Source organism: Microplitis mediator, chromosome 1 (genome assembly GCF_029852145.1).
Source record: "Microplitis mediator isolate UGA2020A chromosome 1, iyMicMedi2.1, whole genome shotgun sequence".
NCBI classification, from domain to species: Eukaryota; Metazoa; Arthropoda; class Insecta; order Hymenoptera; family Braconidae; genus Microplitis; species Microplitis mediator.
Window position 1 is genome coordinate 26,997,357 of NC_079969.1, and position 23,250 is coordinate 27,020,606.

Here is a 23,250-nt window from a genome sequence, read left to right on the forward strand (position 1 = left end):
CTAAGCGAGGTGAAGTTTAACGTAGTCCGATATGTGCAAGAGACCGTGCTCTGGTGACGCGATGTGCAAACTCGTTCCGCAGATACGGGAATTTATCATGGGGTTGTGCAGTTCGGAGATTTGGCTGCTGCATGCCGCTGCTGGGTCACCACTCGCTGCTAAATATCCGCTCCAAAATTCATTACCCGGGAATGCGTTTCCGTCCCATGCGTATGTTACTACCAGAAGTTTGTCTGCGTCCGTCGAACGGACTAGTTTACTGTGTGGTTCTCTTAATGCAAAATGTATTCTAATATCTGTTAAAAAAAAATTTGTTGATTATTTTAAATGATTACCGACTACTGAATAATTAGGGGAAAGGAAAGGAAAAAATTATCTCTCTAAAATTTTTCCAAAATTGGATTTCAAGCTGCGAAATAAATTTTTCAAAATTGTTTTCTAAGGAGGTAAGATAGATCAGGGGCACTTTGGGTCACTCAAAATTTAAATAAAATTTCAATCAGTTCTCAAAAATTTTAGTCTCATAAATTTAAAGTAATTTCGCTCAAAAAAAGTGGCGGCAATTTTTAAAAATTACAAAATTATAAATTTATTACGAACCTCCTAAATAATCACCATTGCCAGCACCGCCACATTTTTGTTGACTAAAATAAGCGAACATAATATCCGATACATATTTTAATTTTCTATTCATTTTTTTCAATGCTATTTCGAATGTTTTCAAAAAATACATTTCTTGATCGTGCATTATTCTCCAGACACCTAGAATTAATTAACAACTTTGCTAATAAATACTTTTCACATTAAAAAAAATAATGATTATTGATTGGGAGTAAAATCACCTAGACCAAAGCCAACGACGTGGAGAAATGCAGTAGTATTTTGTTTCTCAGCCCGAGTGTTAGCTTCCAACAGAATTATTTCGACTGACAGCAGAGTTCGCTTCATATAATTTTCTACGTCAAAAATTGTCTGGTTCGTCAAAGAAATATAGCGTTTGTTTTCTCTGGACCTAATTCGTCTCACAGCTTGCTCGTAAAGAGGGTGATAGTCCTCACCGTAAAACCGCGACCAGAGGGTGCGCAGTTCTCGTATTTCCGGTACTCCGTCCACAGAAGGCCCGTAACTAGTTCCAATAAACAAATAAATAAAAACGACGGTAATTGTTTCGAAGTGGGGTCAACCACATTTTTGGCCATAAAAAATCAAAAATTTTTTTCACAAATTTTGTGTGTGCACGATTATAAAAATATACCATCTTTCCAATTATTAGTATTTTTTTTTTTTTTCAAAGTGAATTCTCAAATCCGCCGTGAAATAGAACAATTTCAAAAAAAAAAACATTTGAAAATATTGATTTTTCGATTTTTTATCATCGAAATTGTGATCGATCTTATTTTCGATTATTTAAAAAAAATTTTTTTTTTCTAAAATTCATAAAAAATTCTGTAATTGCCCTATCATAAAAAATTTTTTTTTCAAAATATTCAGTTTTTTATGTTTTTTAAGAAAAAAAATACTAGCAAGCTCAAAAAAATGTTACCACAAAAATTTCGATGAATATGATGAAAAACATGAATTTTTTATACTTTAAAATCGGAAAAACTCATCGAAATCTGAAGAATTTCGAATTTATGATGGTGAATTCTTAAATCCGCCGTGAAATAGAACAATTCAAAAAAAAAAAAACGATTCGAAAATATTGATTTTTCGATTTTTTATGGCCAAAAATGTGGTTGACCCCACTTGTAAATAATTACCAAAATGACAAAGTAAACAAGTAATTAAATTACCCATTGTCCATATTATTTTGCAACGGAGTGATGACGATATCCTGAAACTCCATAAGACGCGATCGCTCGAATCTGGATCCAATCACCCCCATGATAACTCCCCTCGGTTGGAATCCGTCCGGATCATTGCAGACGACTCCGCGGTTTTCGCGGGCTCCGTTATTTATGAACTCAGTGTGCGAGGACACGGCCATCATGGCCGACAATTTTATTTCGTCATAAGACAGACATTTTGACAGAACAAGCGGTTCCTTTTCTTGATCAGTGCCGACAAATTCCCAGCCGCCTTCGCCAGTTTTTTTGTCTATCAATTTCCATCTGTCATCGGAACCGTAAAATGCCACCGCGCGTTTCTCCAACAGCCTCTGGGTAAATTGTATCAGGCCCATATTTTTGTACACTGATTTCTCAACAGCAGTCCCATGTTCCCGTTTGTATTTCAACCAGCCAGCTATCAAAGGAAGCATGGCCTCATGGATTATTGGATACGCCGAGTTTGAATTGAGCTGAAAAAAAAATTAATCGATAAATTATAATTGTAAAAAATATATATAATATATAAAAGACTTTTACCTCAAGTATGTCAGCTTTAATTCCCCTTTCTTTTAAAAACGAACACCTGACAGTCTTTATTGGAAACTGAATCGGAAATATTTCACTTCGCTTCATTAAAGTCGACAGAGTTACTGGCGGTGGCATACAAACATGCAGGCAATTGTTAACTAATTCTTTGGTGTCGTCATCAAAGGGAACTCCATTAGGAGATCCCAGAGTATTTTCCCAGGATATTTCTGGCGGCTCCATTATAATCGGGATCTTAGGGTCGTCAATTCGCAAATGCTTCTGCAATTTTAAATTTAATCATTTTTGGTATTGAATTTGCGTTAAAAATAAAAGCTACTTATGGAGAAGGATTCTATCAACTACAGATAATCTATTAATAACTAAACTGTTTAATTACACCAAGGACGTACGGGCCTTTGATAGTTGAGCATGAAATTGTCTAAAGAGTGGAAAATGCAACCGTTCACCCACAAACGCTTAACGTGTACTACGTTATTATTTATGACTTAGTAGTAAGTAGTAAGTAGTAAGTAGTAATAATACAGTATTGATATATTTATATATATTAATAAACACAACTGAATAAATAAATCTGCTTAAATAAAAATAATTAATAATTAATTACACAAATGGATTTTTAAATTTAAAAAAAAAATCGCAATTTTCTATTTTATTTTTCACTTTTATTTTTTTTAGTAAAATAATTTGTCAACTCACCCGACGAAAGCAACAAGCGAATATGGACATCACTTATTTTTATATTTAATATTTAATATTTATATTAATGATGTTAATTAAGTAATTAAATTACTTGGTATTAATTTGGTAGATTATATATTTTAATTTGAGTAGACCGTAATTATTTTGTTGGTGATTAAATAATTTAGTTGATTGATAACTGACAGGAGAATGAGCTTTCGAACGCCGCGGTTTCGACTGACGCTCGCGGAGCAGAATTTCGCGAGTGCGCAGAAGGGTCAAGTAAAAAAGTTGTTATCGACATTCAATAGTTTTCTTTTGTAAAAAGTAATTGAAGATTTTAATTGTACATTTTTGAGTTCGTAAACTCACTCGATGTAATAAATTTTGATTTATTTCAATTTTTTTGAAAATCTTTTTCTACTTGACCTCGACTGCATACGCGCCGGTAAAGTCGATCCCTTAATGACCGTTCGCAAAAAATACCAGCATCGGGTTCGAACACTGGACCTTAGTCACTTTTTAAAAATTTAAAATTCACTGACGAAATTATGCGCGTTTTTGAAAAATGAAAATAAAAAAAAAATGAAAAATTATTTTATTTATACATAAGATTTTTTTTTAATCGATTGTTGGTGAGAGTTCGACTGATAGTAACCGCCCACCTCTTAATCAGTTGATAAAATTTTTTTATTTCCTGTAATTTAACGCGTAATTAAATTTCATTACATAAGAAAATTTTTTTGAATTTAATTAAAAATTCCATTGGTTTGAAATAAAAAAATAATTTTCTGTAACAAAATACAAAAATTAGATTGCAAATAATAATTATAAAAAACTTACGTATGTTTTTTAATTGCAAAATCAATTAAATGGAATTAAAAAACTAAAATAACTTTTAGATAAAAAAATAAATTTACTTGGGTTAAAATTTTTTTAAAACTTGAGCGTAAATTATTTTGAACTAGATGTTGATTTATTGACTGCGTGTTTCACACTGCAGTTGCGATTATGAGTCATCACTTAATTTTTCAAGGAATTCATATATATATTTATCTACATATATAAACAAGTTTATTTTCATTTAATGTATGGAAATTACTCGGCATCGGAAATTCAGATTTTCTTATAATTACCTCATATCATAAATATTCTGACTAAACATTCGCTGATAAAATGCAGCAGCACTTTTACTTATTTTTTTTTATAAATTTTCTGATGCCTGTATTCGAATAATATTTTTTTACTAATTAAAGTAATGAAAAATGATGGTAATTTAAATGAAAGAAGGCAGTACTTTGCAGAGTACAGTGTAGTAGAAAATATTTATATATTTCCCATGAGAAAACCGAAGTAAAGTAGGTAGGTCGTGTCTGACCGAGAGAATGGTATGCGGACCATCTTCATCCAGAGAAGACGTAGTGTAGAGTGCACATAAAAAAGTCCCTCTCTCTCGAAAAATTACCAGGAACGTAAAAGCGGGCCGCTATTAGGCCCTCCCTACTCGCTTAATATTCAAGGGAGATAATAACATTTGCCTGAAACTATTATATGATTAACGGTACTCGTAACAGAATCACTGGCTCACAAGCTAAGTACACAATATACCCAACGTTCATACAGTCGGTCATACATACAAACACACACGCAAACTTATCAACCCGAAGGCTCAATGTTTTATTTAGCGTTTTCTGAAACTTTTAAGTCGCGAAATCTCTTACGAGTATTTTATACTTAACTTGACACTTATCACATCTTGAGCATCGAAATTTGTACCAACGATTTTGGTATAAAAATACCGGCTTAGGAGACGACAAAGTTGCTGAGGAAATTTTTGAAACTTTTTTTATGTATGGAAAAACGGAAGTCATGTGAATTTTATTTACTGAATTTACTCCGACCCAAGCTATGGAGTTTGAAAAAAATACTTCGTGTATATTTACTGCTGTAAGATGGACAGCGGAGGTTAATTTGATATTTGAAATTTCGGGCGCCGAAAATTTTAACCCGCGTTCACTCTGATGGAAATTTTGAAGTTTGAAAAATTTTCCAATGGAGTAAATTTTGTTCTGAGAGTAAATTGATGAGGATTTTATTTACTGAATTTACTCCGGCTCAGAGTTATGGAGTTTGAAAAAATTACCCCGCGTATATTTACTGCTGTAAGATGGACAACGGAGGTGAATTTGATATTTGAAATTTCCGACGTCAGAAAACGGAAAATAATCAAGGAAATGGATAGCAAAGTTTCTATCCATTCCATACTTCAAAACAGTTTATTTCTGATTCTTTTTTTTTAATATTAATTTTTTTTTTTTTTGGAGTGAACAGAACTTTTTTTTTTACTTAAGTAATTTTTATTTTAAACCGCGTTCACTCTGATCGAAATTTCAAAGTTTAAAAAAATTTATTTTGGAGTAAATTTTGTTCTGAGAGTAAATAATTAAATCATTAAGTCCGCAAATTTTTTGCAGAAAAATTTATAATATATATAATTATTATAATCGTCCTTGGACTTAATTTAAAAAAAAGTAAAAGTATCAAAATTCATCCATCGATTAGACAATTTAATTATTTATTATTTACCTAAAAAAATTAATTAAAAGTAAAAGTATAAGAATTAATTAATTCCCTATTTTAAATAAATTTTTACTTATAATTTATTCCATGCAAATTTCATATCAATTATTAAAATTAATTAATTAATTTTGAATAAATTATAGATCAATGAAATTTTTCTCGTAGTATAAGTAAAATTTAATAACTGAATTTTTTTAAAATATGCAGAGGATGGTATTAAAAATAATAAATAGCACGATGATTAGTCATATAAATAAACAATGATAGTTAATATCAAAAGTGAAGGGAATCAGATAGATATATTATTACACCAGCAAGGTTCCCGCAGCATACCCGCAGCATAAGTCAATCATAATTCTTTCCACCATAAATAAAACCTGTACGAGGAAGTCTTGTGTGTAGAGTTGAGTCAGTAGGCCTAAAGTCTTCCGGTCTATCATAACAAACCGGGGTTCAGGTCTCGTGAACACGTACCTGAGGTGGTCTCACCATCGAGGCTCCTTTCAAACTCGTTTGTATACCGTTTCAGTCTTCGGCAAGGTGTGGTTCTCCAAGTCTTGTTCAGGACAATGTAAACTGCGTCAATCAGTGTCGGGTTTTCGCGGTCTTGTAAAAAACAAAATTTCGAATTTTTCGCCCGAACTAAATCCGCGACTCAGTAAAAAAAAAAATAAAAATTACGTCTAAGACGCGGGTCGCGTCTTGTAAAAATCTCGGAGACTTCAACGTCCACTATCTGTTTTATCGGCAGTATAAACATTTAATTTAAAATTTAAATTGTTGTAAAAATAAATATTAGCTTACACGAGTCTTTAGACTGATGATAATCAACGTGTTTGCTTGAAGATAATGCACACTGTGGCCAAGTATTAGTAGTTTAATAACTTGTGTGTGACTAATGACTTGAACAGTTGGCTTTAGTGACAGCTCACGAATAACTTAAACTCTTAAGAAAGTTGTTACTCCGTAAAACGTATTATTTTTAATTCAAATTATTGTCTGCGAGCCAGTAAACGTCGAGATGAATTACCGTAAGTTTAATTAATTATTTAGTGTAAACCAAATCGGATTTTTTTTCGATAATTGACAGCTTGATGTCATTGTTGTTCGCTTTGGTTTTTTTTTTAAATAAATAAACACGTTGTTAAAAATATTCGAGCATTAATAATTAATGGTGATTACTATGATTACACAAGTGAGGATCAGACAACTGGGAAAAAAAGTTCAATGTACTGTTTCGCGTGCATGCGCGTATTCCTCGTGGTGAAGAGTCGATATATATTTTTATGGTTGTTATATATACATATATTTATTTATTTATATTTGTGTTCGTATGGACAAATATGAGGGAAATAATTTAATATGGAATTAAAAACTTATTTGCTGAATTTAATCCTTAATTTTTTGTATCAAAGTTTCATAAAAATCCGTTTGATGCAGTTTTATTTTTTTTAAAATTATGTAATTTATATAAAATGAAAATATTTTAGTCACCAGGGATTTTTTGGTTGATAATAAAAGTTAATTAATTATTTTTTTGTGGGATAATGAGTAGTGAGTAAGCGGGAGAATAAATGGGGAAATTTAAAAAAATTACTCGTCTCCGGTGACAAAATTTCTCATGAAATCATGACGATTTATATAATTATACATTTATATATAATATATATATATATATATATATGTACAATTATATTAGAAACGTTTGATATGTTGTGAGATATACGTATTTATTTTTTTTATGTAGAAGTAGTGGTGCTATTATATGTATATATATTTCCATATGAGTATATTATAAATATATATATAGATATATACTTGTTAAAAAAACCTTGTACTCGTTTTTTGCTAACAATGTGAATAAGTTCGTTGAAATGTCAAGTGGTTAATTTTTTTCCTTTTTTTACATTTTAACAGTCATCAGGATAATTTTTTTTTACTTTTAAAGTAATTTGATTCATACTAATGACACAATTTTTTGCTATATAATAATTTTGAAAATAAATATATACTTATTTTTTTTAATAAAATTATTATTAAAAATTTTTTTCATAAAGTATTAAAAAAATTTAATAATATGTTGCAGACCTCATTATTGAGGGAATATAAAAAAATTTTTTGTAAAGTCCATTATTAAAAAAAAATAAATAATGAATTTTCATATATATAGAAAATATTTAATCTTTATTGCATTAATTATTATTATTTTTCTAACACATAATAATGAAATTTACTTTAAATGTGATGGAGTAATTTAATTTTCCATGTTATGAATAATTAAGCTCGAAGCTAGACGAGAGAATAAATACCAAAAATATATATATATAAACACTAATGTACAGATACATATATGTAGCGTTATTTAAATTCAATAAAATTCAAAGATTTATATATGAAAATAAAGTTGAGGATGATCAGCGTCTTGTCGTCGTACTGTAAAAAATCACGTCTCCTCATCTGAAGTAAATCGTTTGGAAAATAAAGTTAAACTTACTCTCAATATTCCACTAAATTTATCTCAGTACATCGCATAATAATAAGCATATAATAGTAAAACCTACAAATATATATTTCAGATTGATTTAGTACACAGAAAATAAATTTCTTTATGCAAAAAAATTTTTGCTCGCACGAAAAAAATTTTTGCGAGTTTGGATTCGAAATAAAAATTTTCTTATGGCGAGAAAAAGTTTCCCGGAGTCAAGAAAAAATTTTTTGTGCACTCAGAAAATTAAGTAATTGTGTTTATTATGGTAAACGTTTTTCAATGCAAAGATAGTTAGTGTTATAATTTTTTTAAATAGAATAAATAATTATTGGATGATAACTTCTGCAATAAATTTCGTAACAGTTACTATCAGAATGGTAATATTTACTATCATGATGATAATATTTACTTCTGCAATAAATTTCGTAACAGTTACTATCAGAATGGTAATATTTACTATCAGAATGGTAACAATTACCATCAGGATGATAACAGTTACTATCAGGATGGTAATATTTACTATCATGATGATAATATTTACTTCTGCAATAAATTTCGTAACAGTTACTATCAGGATGGTAATATTTACTATCATGATGATAATATTTACTTCTGCAATAAATTTCGTAACAGTTACTATCAGAATGGTAATATTTACTATCAGGATGGTAACAATTACCATCAGGATGATAACAGTTACTATCAGGATGGTAATATTTATTATCAGAATGGTAATATTTACTATCAGAATGGTAATATTTACTATCAGGATAATAACAGTTACTATCAGGATGGTAATATTTACCATCAGAATGATAACAGTTACTATCGAGATGGTAATACTTACTACCATGATGATAGTATTTACCTGCAATAAATTTCGTAACAGTTACTATCAGGATGGTAACAATTATAATTTCTGATGGTAACTGTTACCATCCGAATCATAAATATAACTATTTAGAACAATAATAATAATTAACTCTAGTAAACATACAGGATCGTAACAATTATTATAAATATGGTAAATATTACAATCTAGATAATTTATACAATTATCTAGATAATATTCACTACTATCAGATTAATGGTAGAAATTTTACCATAACTAGATAGTAGTTTCTATTATTTAATTTTCTGAGTGTAGCAACAAATTTTTCCTTGTTATAAAAAAATTTTTGTTTTCATTTCACACTGGAAAAAATTTCTTGCGCCAAGAAATTATTTTTTCTGTGTATTTAAAATTCGGCTTTAAATTATTTTTAAGATTTAAATTAATCTGCTTACGTTATTTCAATCGTTATTATTATGACATTCCATTCAAAAATATTCAATTTCATATATATAATATAATAATAAAATAAAAACATATTTCATAACATTATTTCAAAAAAATAAAATTTTTGTCACGTGACTTTTATTTAATTTTACATTCCGTGTAAATGGAAAATTTCATTAAAAATTCATAAATATTATTTTCTCTGTTGATTAAAATAAAAAAAAAAAATACAACAGCGACACATTGCATGAATAGTGAATTGCAAGAGAAATAAATGCGCTGAAAGAAAACGCGAAAGACACGATAGCCTGCCGCTGCTGCTTTCACTGGCAGCGTCGCCAAGTGATTTCCTAATTCGCGCATTCCTAAACTTGAGCCTCAACAATTAACGTACATACTTTTACTGTATGAAAATGAGGATTTCATTCATTTCATTCATTAAACTTATGTTCAATTACATATTTATATATATGCGCGTTCGTGAGAGGAGTTATCAAATTATTAATAATAATTATTCATTATAATTTTAATCATTACTCTTTTTTTTTACATTCAATTGTCATTGAATTCAGGTCAAAATATATGTCTAACAAGGTCATACTTTTTAAATTTAGATTAACACTGTACTTATGCGCACGTATGACAAGGATAGAAATTATAATGTAAGAGAGAATTGTGTCACTTTTCAAGGCTCTTACTTCTAATTTATACTGAAATGTTAATAAAAAAAGTTCATTTAAATACTATGTGATAGTTTTGTTATACTTATATATTTAATTAGTGTCGAGTTATAAATTTTCTTTTTTTTCCTGCACTTGCGTTAGAGTCGAGTGTCTCAATTAAGATTTATATTAATGATTAATATTTCGGCTCTTAGATTTTATTTACTGATTAAATCTGACGACTTTTTTTGGTTCGAGATCGTGATTTGAATAATTATTATGAAATTATTGAAACATTGATAAAAATATAATTGAGTCATTTCTTTATTGTATGAATATTTATGTAACTTGAATATGATTATTATTGTTCATACATTTTTATTAACATCGATTGCGTTATTTATATTTTTACATTCGAGAGAATTTCATAAATTTTAATTTTTATTGAGTAATTTTTTTGTAACAAATTTCGATAGTTAAATTTTTCGGACAGGCGTAGGTTATTATCAATGTCAAAAATTGATAAGTAGTTAGTGATAGTGATAGTGATCGCTAATGTCGTTTGACATTGACGTCAATGAGTAATAAGTTGGAATTTATTGTGATAAGCTTTTGGTTCCCGCACGGAAAAAATATATGTCCGTATATATTCGGACAAATTTGAATATATGCCACATATATGAGACATATATTCCGTTTTGCCCATATATATATGGATATACTTTTTTCATATGGGTTATGAGGAAAAATTTTTTAGACAAAATTTTAAATTCAAAAATGATGATTTTTTGTTGAAATAATATCGGAAAATTCTTGTCACATAAATTTTTTTTTAAAATTATGAGCAAAGTAAATTCTTGAAACAAGAAACAGTTTGTTGTTAAAAGTATTTTTTTTAGTTCAGTGTAGTTCGGAATGTAGAGCAACTAATTACGAGGCAAACAAGATTCTGTGCATTGAAATTAGTTGATTAGTATTTGAGTTATCATGTAAATTTTTTTTTTAAATAAAAGTTTTTTTAGGAACTACTTCTGAGTCAACGGAATTTTTTTTTTTATCAAAAGCCCGCGGAAAATAATTTAAATTTACAAAAACTAAATTTGTACACTGTAAAAAATTTGCGCAGTGAATGCGGATTAATTTTTAATTATTCACTCTCCTCGGGGTGAAATTCACTCCGGAGGGGAGTTTTAAAGATATTATTAATAAAACATAACTCCACTAAGTAAAATCGAAATAAAACTTCGCGTATTACAGTACTGATCAACCGATACGCACACACACGCACACGCACACGCACACACCCGAAAACACACACGAACACATTCACATAAATGCACACACCCAAACACACACACGCACACTCGCACGGCGCACTCACGCACGCACACACATCCACAGATACCCGCACACACAGACACTCGCACTCGCACACACACGCTGTTTAACAGTTTAATATAAATTAATTTAAATGTTAAAACTCCGGACCGGAGTGAATTCGGAGTGAAATAAAATCCGCATCACTCTGAAATCACTCCGCTAAAAAAAAACTCCCAATTCACTCCGCATGCGGAGTGATTTTTTTTAAAACTCCGGAACTCCGAGTGGCGGAGTGAATCCGGAGTGAATTCGGATTTTATTTCACTCCCAATTCACTCCATATTTTTTACAGTGTAACATAATGAATTTTTTAAATATATCTAAAGATACTTTTATCCCACTATTAAAATGAAAATTTTACTTTACACTTTTTCATTAATTAAAATAAAGAATTAAATGTCCAAAAATGGAGCAGTGCCCACAAATGGTACCTCTACCCTATAATAATTGTGATGCAGCATAATAATTTTTTACAAGAGCATAATAAATTTTTGGATGCTTCACTTCCTGTTTCAAGTTTGGTCGACAGCATAATAAAAATTGATAGGTTTCGAGCCAACATTTTTGCCGTGTATTCCTGAAAATTTAATAACAAGTAGATTTAATTAGACTTAAATATTTATTCCGCGGTCTTTTATGAATTTTTATTAAAAATAAAAATTAGCATAATTATTTTTTTATTTAATCAGGTCCATAATTTTTTTTCAGTAATTTTAAAGCTAATCTTAGTATGTATGGCCACAAAAATCCTCGGATTACCTGATGGCGCGCCGTTAAAAGCATGCTTCGACTTAATTCCGCACCACAGTACGACAAGTAGTCTGGCGTCATATCCGCCTTACGAAATACGAGCCATTGCAGGACAACACAGGATCCACATGACCCTTGGAAGTCCCCAGGGCTTTGCATTTCAAGGATTCATTATTAACGCCCGAGATGTTGAGACCGGTGAATTAGTCGGTGAATTTATAGATTTGCCGAGTACTGTCCAAGCGCTCCAATGCACTCCCGGCATAAACGTAAGTAACGAATCCCTTTATAAAATAATACCAGAGCCCGGACCCTTATCATTAATCAACTTTCCAATACCGGCGAATACTGAATAATAAATGGAAATATTTACAGAACACGGTGACCCATAAAGACAAAGTGGAAAAGCGTAATTTGGAGCTCGATTGGATAACGCCTGAGGATTATGAAGGAACAGTTATTTTCAAGTATGTTAAAATGTCTTATGAAAATTACTGTTTAATTATTTATTTAATAAAAAAAGTAAATCACGATTGTACAGTGATAATAACAATTTTTTTTTACTGCAGTTCCACTTTTCTCCAAGATTACGCAACATACTGGGTCGGCGTGGAATCACCGCGAATAACAGTTTTAAGAGATTCTATCCAAGTGATGACGACAATACCACCACCAACAACCGAAAGGACAACTACGACACCGTATTATGAGCTTGATACCCAGCAATCGGTTGGTATAATTTATCCATTTATTCTCCCCCTTTTTCATCACATTATTCATTGTAATAAATGATAAACTAACATTTATTTGTCTTGACACAATCTCATAAATTATTTACAAATAAAAACATCCAGCTAAAAATTATCCTATTGGCAGGGAGCGCAACGAAAACGACATCTGATGGCTACAAAAAATCATGCTCGAGAATTATAAAAGATATATAAAATCAGTGTAAAAAATAAAAATTCGTTATAAAATGAAAATATAATAATTTATAATGATATAAATAAAAAAGTGTAATTGTATTTTTGATAGAGAAAATTAAATTGAATATATTTCGATAAAAAAATTAAGTAGGGGAGGGTGGGGCAGAGCGGCCCCCTAAGCCAATTATTATTTTTTGTGGCTTTCAACCATACGATCACTTTACTTTTGTCCTATTTCGAACAAATTTATGGACATTTTGCCAAAATTCTGAAAAAATTTTTTTTTTTTTTGTGGGGCAGAGCGGCCCCCTTCAAAAAGTGATAAAAAAATTTTTTTTTTCGTTTTTTTTTTTTTTAAATTGTTTTCATCATTAATAATGTATTTCTTTCTGTTGACAACTATTTTTGGTTTTATATTACTCGAAAAAAATTTTTTAAAGCGTAAAAAATCGTTCACTCTCGATTACCTTAATTACTAATTGTTATTTAATAAAAAAAAAAATCAATTCTATAATTTTACTTTATTTCAAAAATTTATCAACTAAAAAAAAAAATTTAATTTTTATAAATTTTTAGTGACCAAATTTGCCTCTTACATAGAGAAACGGCCGAAAAATAGAAAAAAATAATTTTTTCGGAAGTTTCGGCTGGTCCATTTTGCCCCAGGTGTTATGCGTAGGGCTAGAAATGTGGAATTATAATAATTTTTTTTTAATTTGACGATAAAAATATGAAAAAATCACTTTTTCAAAATTTTGGGCTTTTCCATTTTGCCCCAAATGTCATGCGTAGGGGTAAAAATGCGCAAACATATCGGATTTATAGTAATTAGTAGAAAAAAAAAAAATTTTTTTTTTGGTCAAAATTTCAGGGGGGCCGCTCTGCCCCATGGGGGCCGTTCTGCCCCACCCTCCCCTTGTTGTACAGGGAATCACCGTATAGCGCGAGTAACGAAGGGTTAAAAAATAATTTTTAGGCAATGATAAAAATCATTATCCAAACCGGATTTGAATCAATAAATTATAAAATATTGTTTTAACCTCAAACGATGAGCAAAGGTAAACATTAACGACACAATAACTATTATGAACTATTTTTAAACTTAATTTTTACGTGTTTATATTCAAAGAGAGCATGATTTAACGAAATTGTATCCACAGCGAGCGCTGCGATCGTTTCAGTCGTCCCCACCATATACTAGGCTCCCTGCCAATAAAATATTTAATATTTTGAATACAAATTTTTTGTTTGATTTAAAATTTTCAGTATATTTTTTGTAGCCAGGGTAAAATGGGCAATGAAATTTTTAATTTCCCGCACTAGGAACCTGACCGAGTTGCCTCATACTTTTTTAAAAATTACTTTCAAAAAAATAAAATTTTTGCTCGGGTTAAAGTTTCCAGTAAATTTTTTTGTAGCCAGGGTAAAATGGGCGATGAAATTTTAAATTTCCCGCACTAGGGCCTGACCGTCTTGCCTCTTCCTTTTTAAATACTTTTAAACAAATAAAATTTTTTGTTCGATTTAAAATTTTCAGTAAATTTTTTTTGTAGTCGGGGTAAAATGGGCAATGAAATTTTAAATTCCCCGCAATAGCAGCCTGACCGACTTACCCCGTACTTTTTTAAAAATTATTTTTAAACAAATAAAATTTTTTGTTCGGCTTCAAATTTTCAGTAAACTATTTTTTGTAGCCAGGGTAAAATGGGCAATGAAGTTTTAAATTTCCCGCACTATTAGTCTGACCGACTTGCCCCGTATTTTTTAAAAAATTGTTTTTTAACAAAAACAAAATTTTTTTTTTCAAAAATCTAGGTCCGTTCTGCCCTATCTTCCTTAATTTTGTAAGACAATAAAAATATAGAAGAAAGTATAAAAGGATTTAATGTCACGGTACAAACAGCAAAGGTCTATTGTAATTTATTGAATAACATTGTAGACTCGTAAAGGAATAATTTCGTCATTGAACCAAAACATGACTTTCTTAAATCCATTTATAAGTATATATATTTATATATAATACTAAATACTACTCAATGTCAGTCTTCCAAGGCCTTCTCCTTAAACTGACAATCGCGCCCATTCACGTGAATAATCGCGTGAGAAAATTTAAAACTGATTTCTTACCGTATTTACTTTAATTTCTCGTGCTTCCCTTGTTATCCTGCGGAAAAAAAAACAATAAAAATAAAAATAAAAATAACATCATAGTTGTAGTTGGAGTAAATTGACTTACATCATTTATAAACTCGTCCAACATTGACATTAAAATTAATAGCCGGTACTTTTTTTATTTGCTCGTTCATTTTTTTTCCTCTCGGTTAATATTTTTATTGTTATTTTGCTTTTATATAGACTGAGTCAACAAAACGACATCCAATATACGAGGGCTGTGGTTCGACGAAAAATTGCTTTGGTAGTTCCGACAGATGTATCGAAGAAGGACTATGCAATGCTGTTGTTACGGTTGAAGTCAAAGGAGAAAAATATATTTTTGAATTATTGGGCATGTCTTCGAAATACGTTGCCGTTGGTTTATCTGATGATCCTAAAATGGTAATACATTTTTATATAAGGGCGTTTAAAAAAAAACAAGAATTTTTTTTTCTCGGAACTAGGTTCAAAAATTTCGTTTCGATCCCAAAATAAGCCTCTGAAAATATGAGCCATTAATATTAATATTAAGGTTGTCCGCATCCCACTTTTCGATTTCCCATAAGAATAATAGAGGAAAAAAATTTTTTTTCTTCTGATTTTTGAAACTAATGAACCGTAAATTTCATTGTAATGCCCATCAAAAATTTTGTAGAGAATTGAACGCTCTACAAAAAAGTCTCTTATCATTTTTTGAGAAATCCAATTGTTCGAAAGTTATTGGAGCTGGAAGTCAAATCTGCAATAAATTTCGAGATCTTTTTACTTTTCCAGCAAAACTATCAGACTTATCAAAAAATGTCATAGCACCTTTTTTGTAGACAATTTTATTTCCTACAAATTATTTTTAATAAAGTTCATTCAAATTCCGCATTGTTTTCTAGTTATTTTCATTTTAACGTTAAGTTCTCAAAATTGATTAGAAGACTATTTTTGTGAGCTTGGCATTAAAATGAAAATAACTAGAAAACGATGCGGAATTTGAAGAAACTTTATTGAAAATAATTTGTAGAGAATCAAATTGTCTACAAAAAAGGTTCTATGACATTTTTTGATAAGTCTGATAGTTTTGCTGGAAAAGTAAAAACATCCCCTGATTGAACAACTGAATTCGATCGAATTAAACAGAATTAAATTTTTAATTCTATTTAATTCAGATAAATTCTGTTAATTCGGTACCTAACTTAAAAATGAATTCTGTCTAATTCGGCAGGAAAACCAGAATCTGTCCAAATTAAAACGAATTTAAATAATTCTATTCGGTTTAATTCTGATTAATTCTCCAATTTCTGGTTCTGAATCCGAATTAAACCGAATTTGAAATTTTTAAATCGGTTTTATTCTGTTTAATTCGAATTCAAATTTTCAATTCAGTTGAATTCTGTTTTGCAGAATTCGACAGAATATAACAGAATTAAAATTTTTAATTCGGTCGAATTCAATTGTTTAATCGAGATCTCGAAATTTACTGTAGATTTGACTTCCAGCTCCAATAACTTTCGAACAGATGGATTTATCAAAAAATGATGAGAGACTTTTTTCCGCAGCATGGTGTGAGTAATTTGGTGTTAAACTTCACTCCCAAGGAAGTGTATTTTAATACTAAAACTTCGAATCGGAGTGAATGCGGATTTAACTAAAATTCGAAATCACTCCCGATTATTAGACTGTATATTTTTTAAATTCTAAATGAATGCAAATAAAATAATAAAATAAATTAAAGGGAGAAGACAGCGTAGTAGAGTGTACTGATGAAAACGGACGTGTGGAAATACACATGTCCTGGAACAATGGGAAGACTAATTCAAGAATAGCTACACCATCAGGAACATTATCTCTCCTAAATAGATCAATCGTAAATGGCGCGCTTTACTGCAAGTTCACCAGAGATAGAACAACTTTAGTACAGGGACGTGAGTTTGATTTGGCGAACAGAGCTTACTGTCTGCTTCTCGCATCAGGAACTTCACTTAAATGTAAATACAATCAAACTAGTCCTAGTATACTTCTATATACATATACATACATATATATGTATGCTACTTCAATCAATTATACTAAAGTAAGCTCCCAAGTCTAATCAGTCAATAATAATTATCAGACGTCTCGTTTGATTTTAATTGCAGCAAATGGTGTAGGATTCCATGATCTCGAGTATCGTGGCTCGGATAAACCAATAAAATTAGCTGACATACGTGAAATTGTTGCATCGAGTGATTTACTTATACGAATTCACGGCGCTCTGATGATTGCATCCTGGATTGGTACCGCGTCCATCGGGATTCTTATGGCGCGTTATTACAAACAGACGTGGCTGCGGTCACCACTTTGTGGCAAAGACCAATGGTTTGCTGTAAGTATTCATACCCAGAAAAAAATAATTTATTCTAAGTCCCAACTATTCCTTCTAGTCTGGGCCACGTTGGCCACCCAACGGAAGTTGGATTAAACACATAGAAAAATTTATTGCCATAGTAATTTGTCCATGCGTTCATTTCATCTTCCATTAGGTGGCTAACATGGCCCGGGTTTACTATGACAGCATTAAAAAAAATAATTTATCACTTTAGTGGCATAGATTCTTCATGATCCTGACCTGGTCAATGACAATAGCAGCCTTCGTGATAATATTCGTCGAACTCGGTACCTGGAGCACAGAAACGCTTCATGCATCTCTGGGACTCGCTACAACTGTATTAGCATTCGTCCAACCATTTATGGCTGCTTTGAGGCCGCATCCCGGTACACCTAGACGACCACTTTTTAATTGGGCCCATTGGTTTATTGGCAATGCTGCTCATATTTGTGCCGGTAACTTTACTAAATTTATTTACTACACGGAAAGATTGGAACCCGTCTGGTTACTTTTCTGTACCCGACTCAGTACGGTGCTGGAAAATGCTGGAAATGCTCGATTGTGGTGCAGTATCACAGTGATTACTGTGCGGGACCTGACTGAATCGTGTGCGCATATCACTCTGTCAGGTTCCGCACAGTACTACACCACAACCGCACACAAAAAAAAAATTCTCGACTGAAGGTAAATATTCTTGATTCAAGAAAATTTTTTTGGAGACCTAAATTTTGTCAGATAAAGTAGAAATCTTCTTCAACCAAGACGAATTCTCTTGGCTCAAGAAAATCTTGACTTGGTTCCCGAAAACGTTTGTCTTCAAAAATATTTTCTTGACTCAAGATATCTGTTTTTTCTGTGCGAGCATTTTCTTTCAGCATCGTACTGATTTAGGTGCTGAACAGTAACCAGTTGGGTTCTAATCTTTCCGTGTATCCACTCCCTTATCAATTACAATCTTATTTACTTACTTATATATTTTTTTCACAGTAATTGCGCTGTTCTTTGCGGTGAGACTGAACAAAGCCAAACTTCCAGACTGGGTGGACTGGGTTCTTACGGCCTACGTTGTTTTCCACGTCCTCACGCACATTATACTCTCGGTAAAGGGAATTTATAAATTTATAATTAAATCTGACGACAGTAACACGTGTAATGACACTAATTGCTCAGTCTTGTGCGAAATAACTCGGTGGCATTTAGTCACGTGAAGGCACGCGTGAAATAGTCTTTGATGTAACGTAGTATTTTTGAAATTAATACGATAGATTTGGTGTCACTTGAGGTTCCATGCCTTTGCACAATAATATTTTATCGTGGACGTTTATGTAATTGATTGATAATGATAATAATTTAAATCAATAAGTAGGCTGGTTAACGATAAGATGTGTCATTAAGGAGCTTGGGTTATTTAAGCCGCCTTTTTTCTCGGACAATCAATAAATTTTTTTTTTACAGTTTGCCGGTTGTGCTGCGGACAGACAAGATAATCAGAGTATCAATGCTTTTCCAATGAAGGACATGCATGTCAGAGGGTCTATAGGTCATACTGATTTAAAAAGAGATGCGCCTGTAAGTTTTATTCATTAAAATTAATTCATTATTTTTTTTTTTATTTTTTTTTTCTTTAAAATTGAACGCAATATAAATTTTTTATGCAGAGTAAAGTGAGAAAAATAGACCCGGTAGAATTTTTTATCATTTTTATGGGGCAAATTGGGTCATATAAAATGGAAAAATTTAAAATAAATTGAAAAATTATCCAGGAATAATTTTATGGAAATTTTGCTTGTAAAGTTTACGAATTTACGATCCTGAAGTTAGCAGACAATTAAAAATTTTTTGATTTTTTTGGAACAATTAAATTTGAAGAAAAAAAAAAAACTAAAAAAATGCACATATAGAAAATTTAAAAAACTATAAGTGCTACTTTTTGAAATATTTTTTTTTTTTAATAATTTACTGTCTAAAATAAAATCCAAAAATTATTAAACGTCAGTTAACTTTAGCATCATAAATTAAATTATAAGACTGAAGTTTTTTTTATAATTTCTCGCTTAGAAAAAATTCAAAAATTATTAGACGTCGGCCAAACTCATGATTCTGAAGTTAGTAGACAATTAACAATTTTCGGATTATTTTCCAACCGATCAATTAAAAAAAAAAAAAAATAAAAAAATGCACATGTAGAAAATTTAAAAAACTACAGGTGCATTTGTTTCAAATATTTTTTTTTTTATAATTTATTGTTTAAAAAAAAGTCCAAAATTTATTAGACGTCGGCCAAATTCATGATTCTGAAATTAGTAGACAATTAACAATTTTTGGATTATTTTTCAACAGATCAATTAAAAAAAAAAAAAACTAAAAAAATGCATATGTAGAAAATTTAAAAAACTATAAGTGCAATTTTTTGAAATAATTTTTTTTTTTATAATTTCTCGTTTAAAAAAAATCCAAAAATTATTAGACGTCGGCTAACTTAAGTATTATTACGAATTTTTTTTTTCTTAATAAATTTAATTTTTGGTAAAATATTTTAAATATTGAAAATAAAAAAATTTTTGAGATGACCCATTTTGCCCACCATTTTTTTTTAGACCGTAAAAATTGAAAAAAATTTTGCGTATTTCCCAGAATTTTTTTCGTTGGCTCATTTTGCCTTTTTCTCATAATTATTTACTGAGTAATGAAACAATAATTTATAAATAATAATAATAATTATTAATTACAGTTGGGTGGATTAAGAAAATTAGTATTCGGTGTTTACTTTGTAATAATTGCCGTATTTGCCGCAGCATTGATAGTAATCACCGTAATGGCGCCTATCGGAGAATCATGGGACAAATTTACTCGAACAATATCTACATATTAAGCTCCACCATCCCCATAAACACCGACTCAACTGAGTAATTAATCTGTAGTAGAGTAAAGAAAAGTAATTAAAATAAAATATTAAAACTAAGTAAAGCATTTATGACAGCAACAATACGACAAGCCATTTGGGATAATTCTGAAAGCTGTAAATTAGGGAGTTCTGGTGGCTCTCGGATAACAGGAGCTACCCTATCGAGTTGCATTCGCAACTAGCGTGAAACATGTGATTATCGGAGCTTTGGCTGGCGAACGCCCAAGAACTTGGTTTCCTTCCGTCCTTCCTGCAGTAGGCTCCGTCCTCTCACTCAGTCTCAGTGTCTACCACATAGTCCTCCCATCCTCGGTCCCGCAACTAGTACCAGTACTCCATACGATGCATACTGCTAATCGAAATTACCCTTCTAGTCGCTTGACTACGCGAGTACAACCCATCCATTGTGCCTACAATCTATACATATATACCTTCGACAAATATATTTATTGGTCATATCGAAAATAAAGAAGAATACACTGAGAAAAAATAACTTTGAAGTATTGAATTTTCTGTTGATAAAAAATTGTGCTGTTGGAAATTTCTAATCTGATATATTTTTAGTACAAAAAATTTAAGATTTCATTCAAAATTATTTTCTTAATCGAAGTCATCTTAATACATCCGAATTCACTCCATCACTCGGAATTCCGAAATCAAAAAAAAAAAATCACTCTGGATACGGAGTAAAGGGGGAGTTTGTTTTACCAGGAGTGATTTTGGAGTGAACTAGATTTTATTTGAATCTACATTGACTCTAAATTGGAGTTTCAATAATAAAATAAACTACGATCCTGAAATTTGCATACAATTATTAATTTTTGGATTTTTTTTTTCAACAGATCAATTAAAAAAAAAAAAAAAAAAAATGCACATGTAGAAAATGTAAAAAACTACAGGTGTATTTTTTCAAATATTTTTTTTTTAATAATTTATTGTATAAAAAAATATTCAAAAATTATTAGACGTCGGCCAAATTCATGATTTTGAATGAGACTTAAGTTAGCCGACGTCTAATAATTTTTGGATTTTTTTTAAGCGAGAAATTATAAAAAAAAAAAATATTTCAAAAAATTGTACTTATAGCTTTTTAAATTTTCTACATGTGCATTTTTTAGTTTTTTTTTTTTCTTCAAATTTAATTGTTAAAAAAAAATCAAAAAATTTTTAATTGTCTGCTAACTTCAGGATCGTTGATTCTGAAGTTAGTAGACAATTAACAATTTTCGGATTATTTTTCAACAGATCAATTAAAAAAAAAAAAAACTAAAAAAATGCACATGTAGAAAATTTAAAAAACTACAGGTGCATTTTTTTCAAATTTTTTTTTTTTAATAATTTATCGTTTAAAAAAAATCCAAAAATTATTAGATGTCGGCTAAATTCATGATTCTGAAGTTAGTAGACAATTAAATATTTTCGGATTATTTTTCAACAGATAAATTAAAAAAAAAAAAAAATAAAAAAATGCACATGTAGAAAATTTAAAAAACTACAGGTGCATCTTTTTCAAATATTTTTTTTTTTATAATTTACTGTTTAAAAAAAATCATAAATAAATTTCCCTTCGGAGTGAATTTCACTCTGAGGGAATTAAATGAATAGACTCCGAATTTAATTCACCTTCACTCCGAAAATTTTTACAGCGTCAAAAAAATTATTCTTCAACTTAAATAAAATTTAAAAAAACATTTTCATTGACTTGCTTAAGAAAAATCATTTTTACAAGTTATTTTTTCCAGTGTAATCCGAAAATAATTATTTTGTTATCTTCCTTCTTGTGTACTATTTTATTTATTACGTGTGCTATATTTATATGGATACACTACCATATATATTCGAATATATATTATCGTGTTATCTGCTACGAAAATGTGGACTTGCAGAAATACACGATACTGTTATAAAAAAAAATATTATTAATTATTAATTTAACACTATCGTTAATTAGATTTAGGAATTGTTTAAATTTTTTCCAGTATTAGAAATACTTAACTAGTTTTTTTATTTTGTTACGATAAATCCGAGTGGCTCGGTAATAATTAAGTAAATTTTGTTTATAAAAATAAATTATTATTATATTATTATTGTTATTAAATAATCGCGTTCACTTGGTTAGATTTAATTGGCGTAAAAAATAATTTAATTAAACGAGTAAACAGATGCATTCTAGTAAAACAAAATTAATTATAAGAAATTACAGAGATAAAAAACTTTTTTTCTTTAAAAACACTAGAATGAATAATTAATTTATGTATAATTAAAAATAAAATTTTTCCGGTCCCTAAAAAAAATTGTAAAAAAAAAATCGATTTTATTTCCGCATTTATATTTAATTAGTAATTAATTTTTTTAATAAACAAATGTATAAATATTGTGAAGTTAATAAAAAAAATTAACCCATGCAAAATTTTTTTTTTTTAATTTATATTTTATTTTGTTCAAAAAATAATTAAATTGATTTGGAGGTCAAGGAACTTGGAGTAAAAAAAATCAAAATAAAAACGTAAAACTCAACAGAGTAAACTCTTATCCCTGTCTGACCATTGAGAGATATTTGGTCGCGGACGATAGTGAATGTGCGCATAAAAAAAGATGGCTGCCGATCGAAGAGACGCAAAGGCGTCTGTTATGCGACGCGTACGCTGAGCTGTACTACTATGCAGCACCAGCACAACTACACCCCCAGGGCGAACATTAATATCAGACTGTAG

General features: G+C 30.1%; 2 protein-coding genes and 1 long non-coding RNA gene across 9 annotated transcripts; 1 reads left to right on the top strand and 2 right to left on the bottom strand.

Annotated features, from left to right (window-relative positions):
• LOC130670852 (uncharacterized) lies at positions 1–6,212 on the bottom strand. 7 transcript variants are annotated; one of them, XM_057474444.1, is made up of 7 exons: positions 3,075–3,397; positions 2,768–2,949; positions 2,367–2,636; positions 1,794–2,299; positions 843–1,126; positions 601–762; positions 1–296 (listed from the first exon to the last, which is right to left on the bottom strand). In XM_057474444.1, exons 2-7 carry the CDS (start codon positions 2,786–2,788, stop codon positions 1–3), a joined length of 1,539 nt encoding a protein of 512 aa, XP_057330427.1. In that variant the 5' UTR covers positions 2,789–2,949; positions 3,075–3,397. The 7 variants fall into 7 exon arrangements, with proteins under 7 accessions (XP_057330427.1, XP_057330453.1, XP_057330437.1 ...); XM_057474470.1 differs by having other exon boundaries at positions 2,744–2,949; positions 3,075–3,381; XM_057474454.1 differs by lacking the exons at positions 2,768–2,949; positions 3,075–3,397 and adding an exon at positions 6,111–6,212.
• Positions 6,190–21,507, top strand: LOC130670843 (putative ferric-chelate reductase 1 homolog). The gene is made up of 11 exons (XM_057474422.1): positions 6,190–6,667; positions 12,154–12,464; positions 12,571–12,662; positions 12,765–12,924; positions 15,477–15,677; positions 16,999–17,251; positions 17,402–17,628; positions 17,846–18,086; positions 18,619–18,731; positions 19,087–19,200; positions 20,363–21,507. Exons 1-11 carry the CDS (start codon positions 6,658–6,660, stop codon positions 20,501–20,503), a joined length of 1,863 nt encoding a protein of 620 aa, XP_057330405.1. The 5' UTR covers positions 6,190–6,657; the 3' UTR covers positions 20,504–21,507.
• On the bottom strand, positions 10,394–15,495 carry LOC130670932 (uncharacterized). The gene is made up of 3 exons (XR_008990456.1): positions 15,358–15,495; positions 15,249–15,285; positions 10,394–12,022 (listed from the first exon to the last, which is right to left on the bottom strand). It is a non-coding gene; the product is annotated as an uncharacterized LOC130670932 (long non-coding RNA).
• Positions 21,508–23,250: the final 1,743 nt, after the last annotated feature.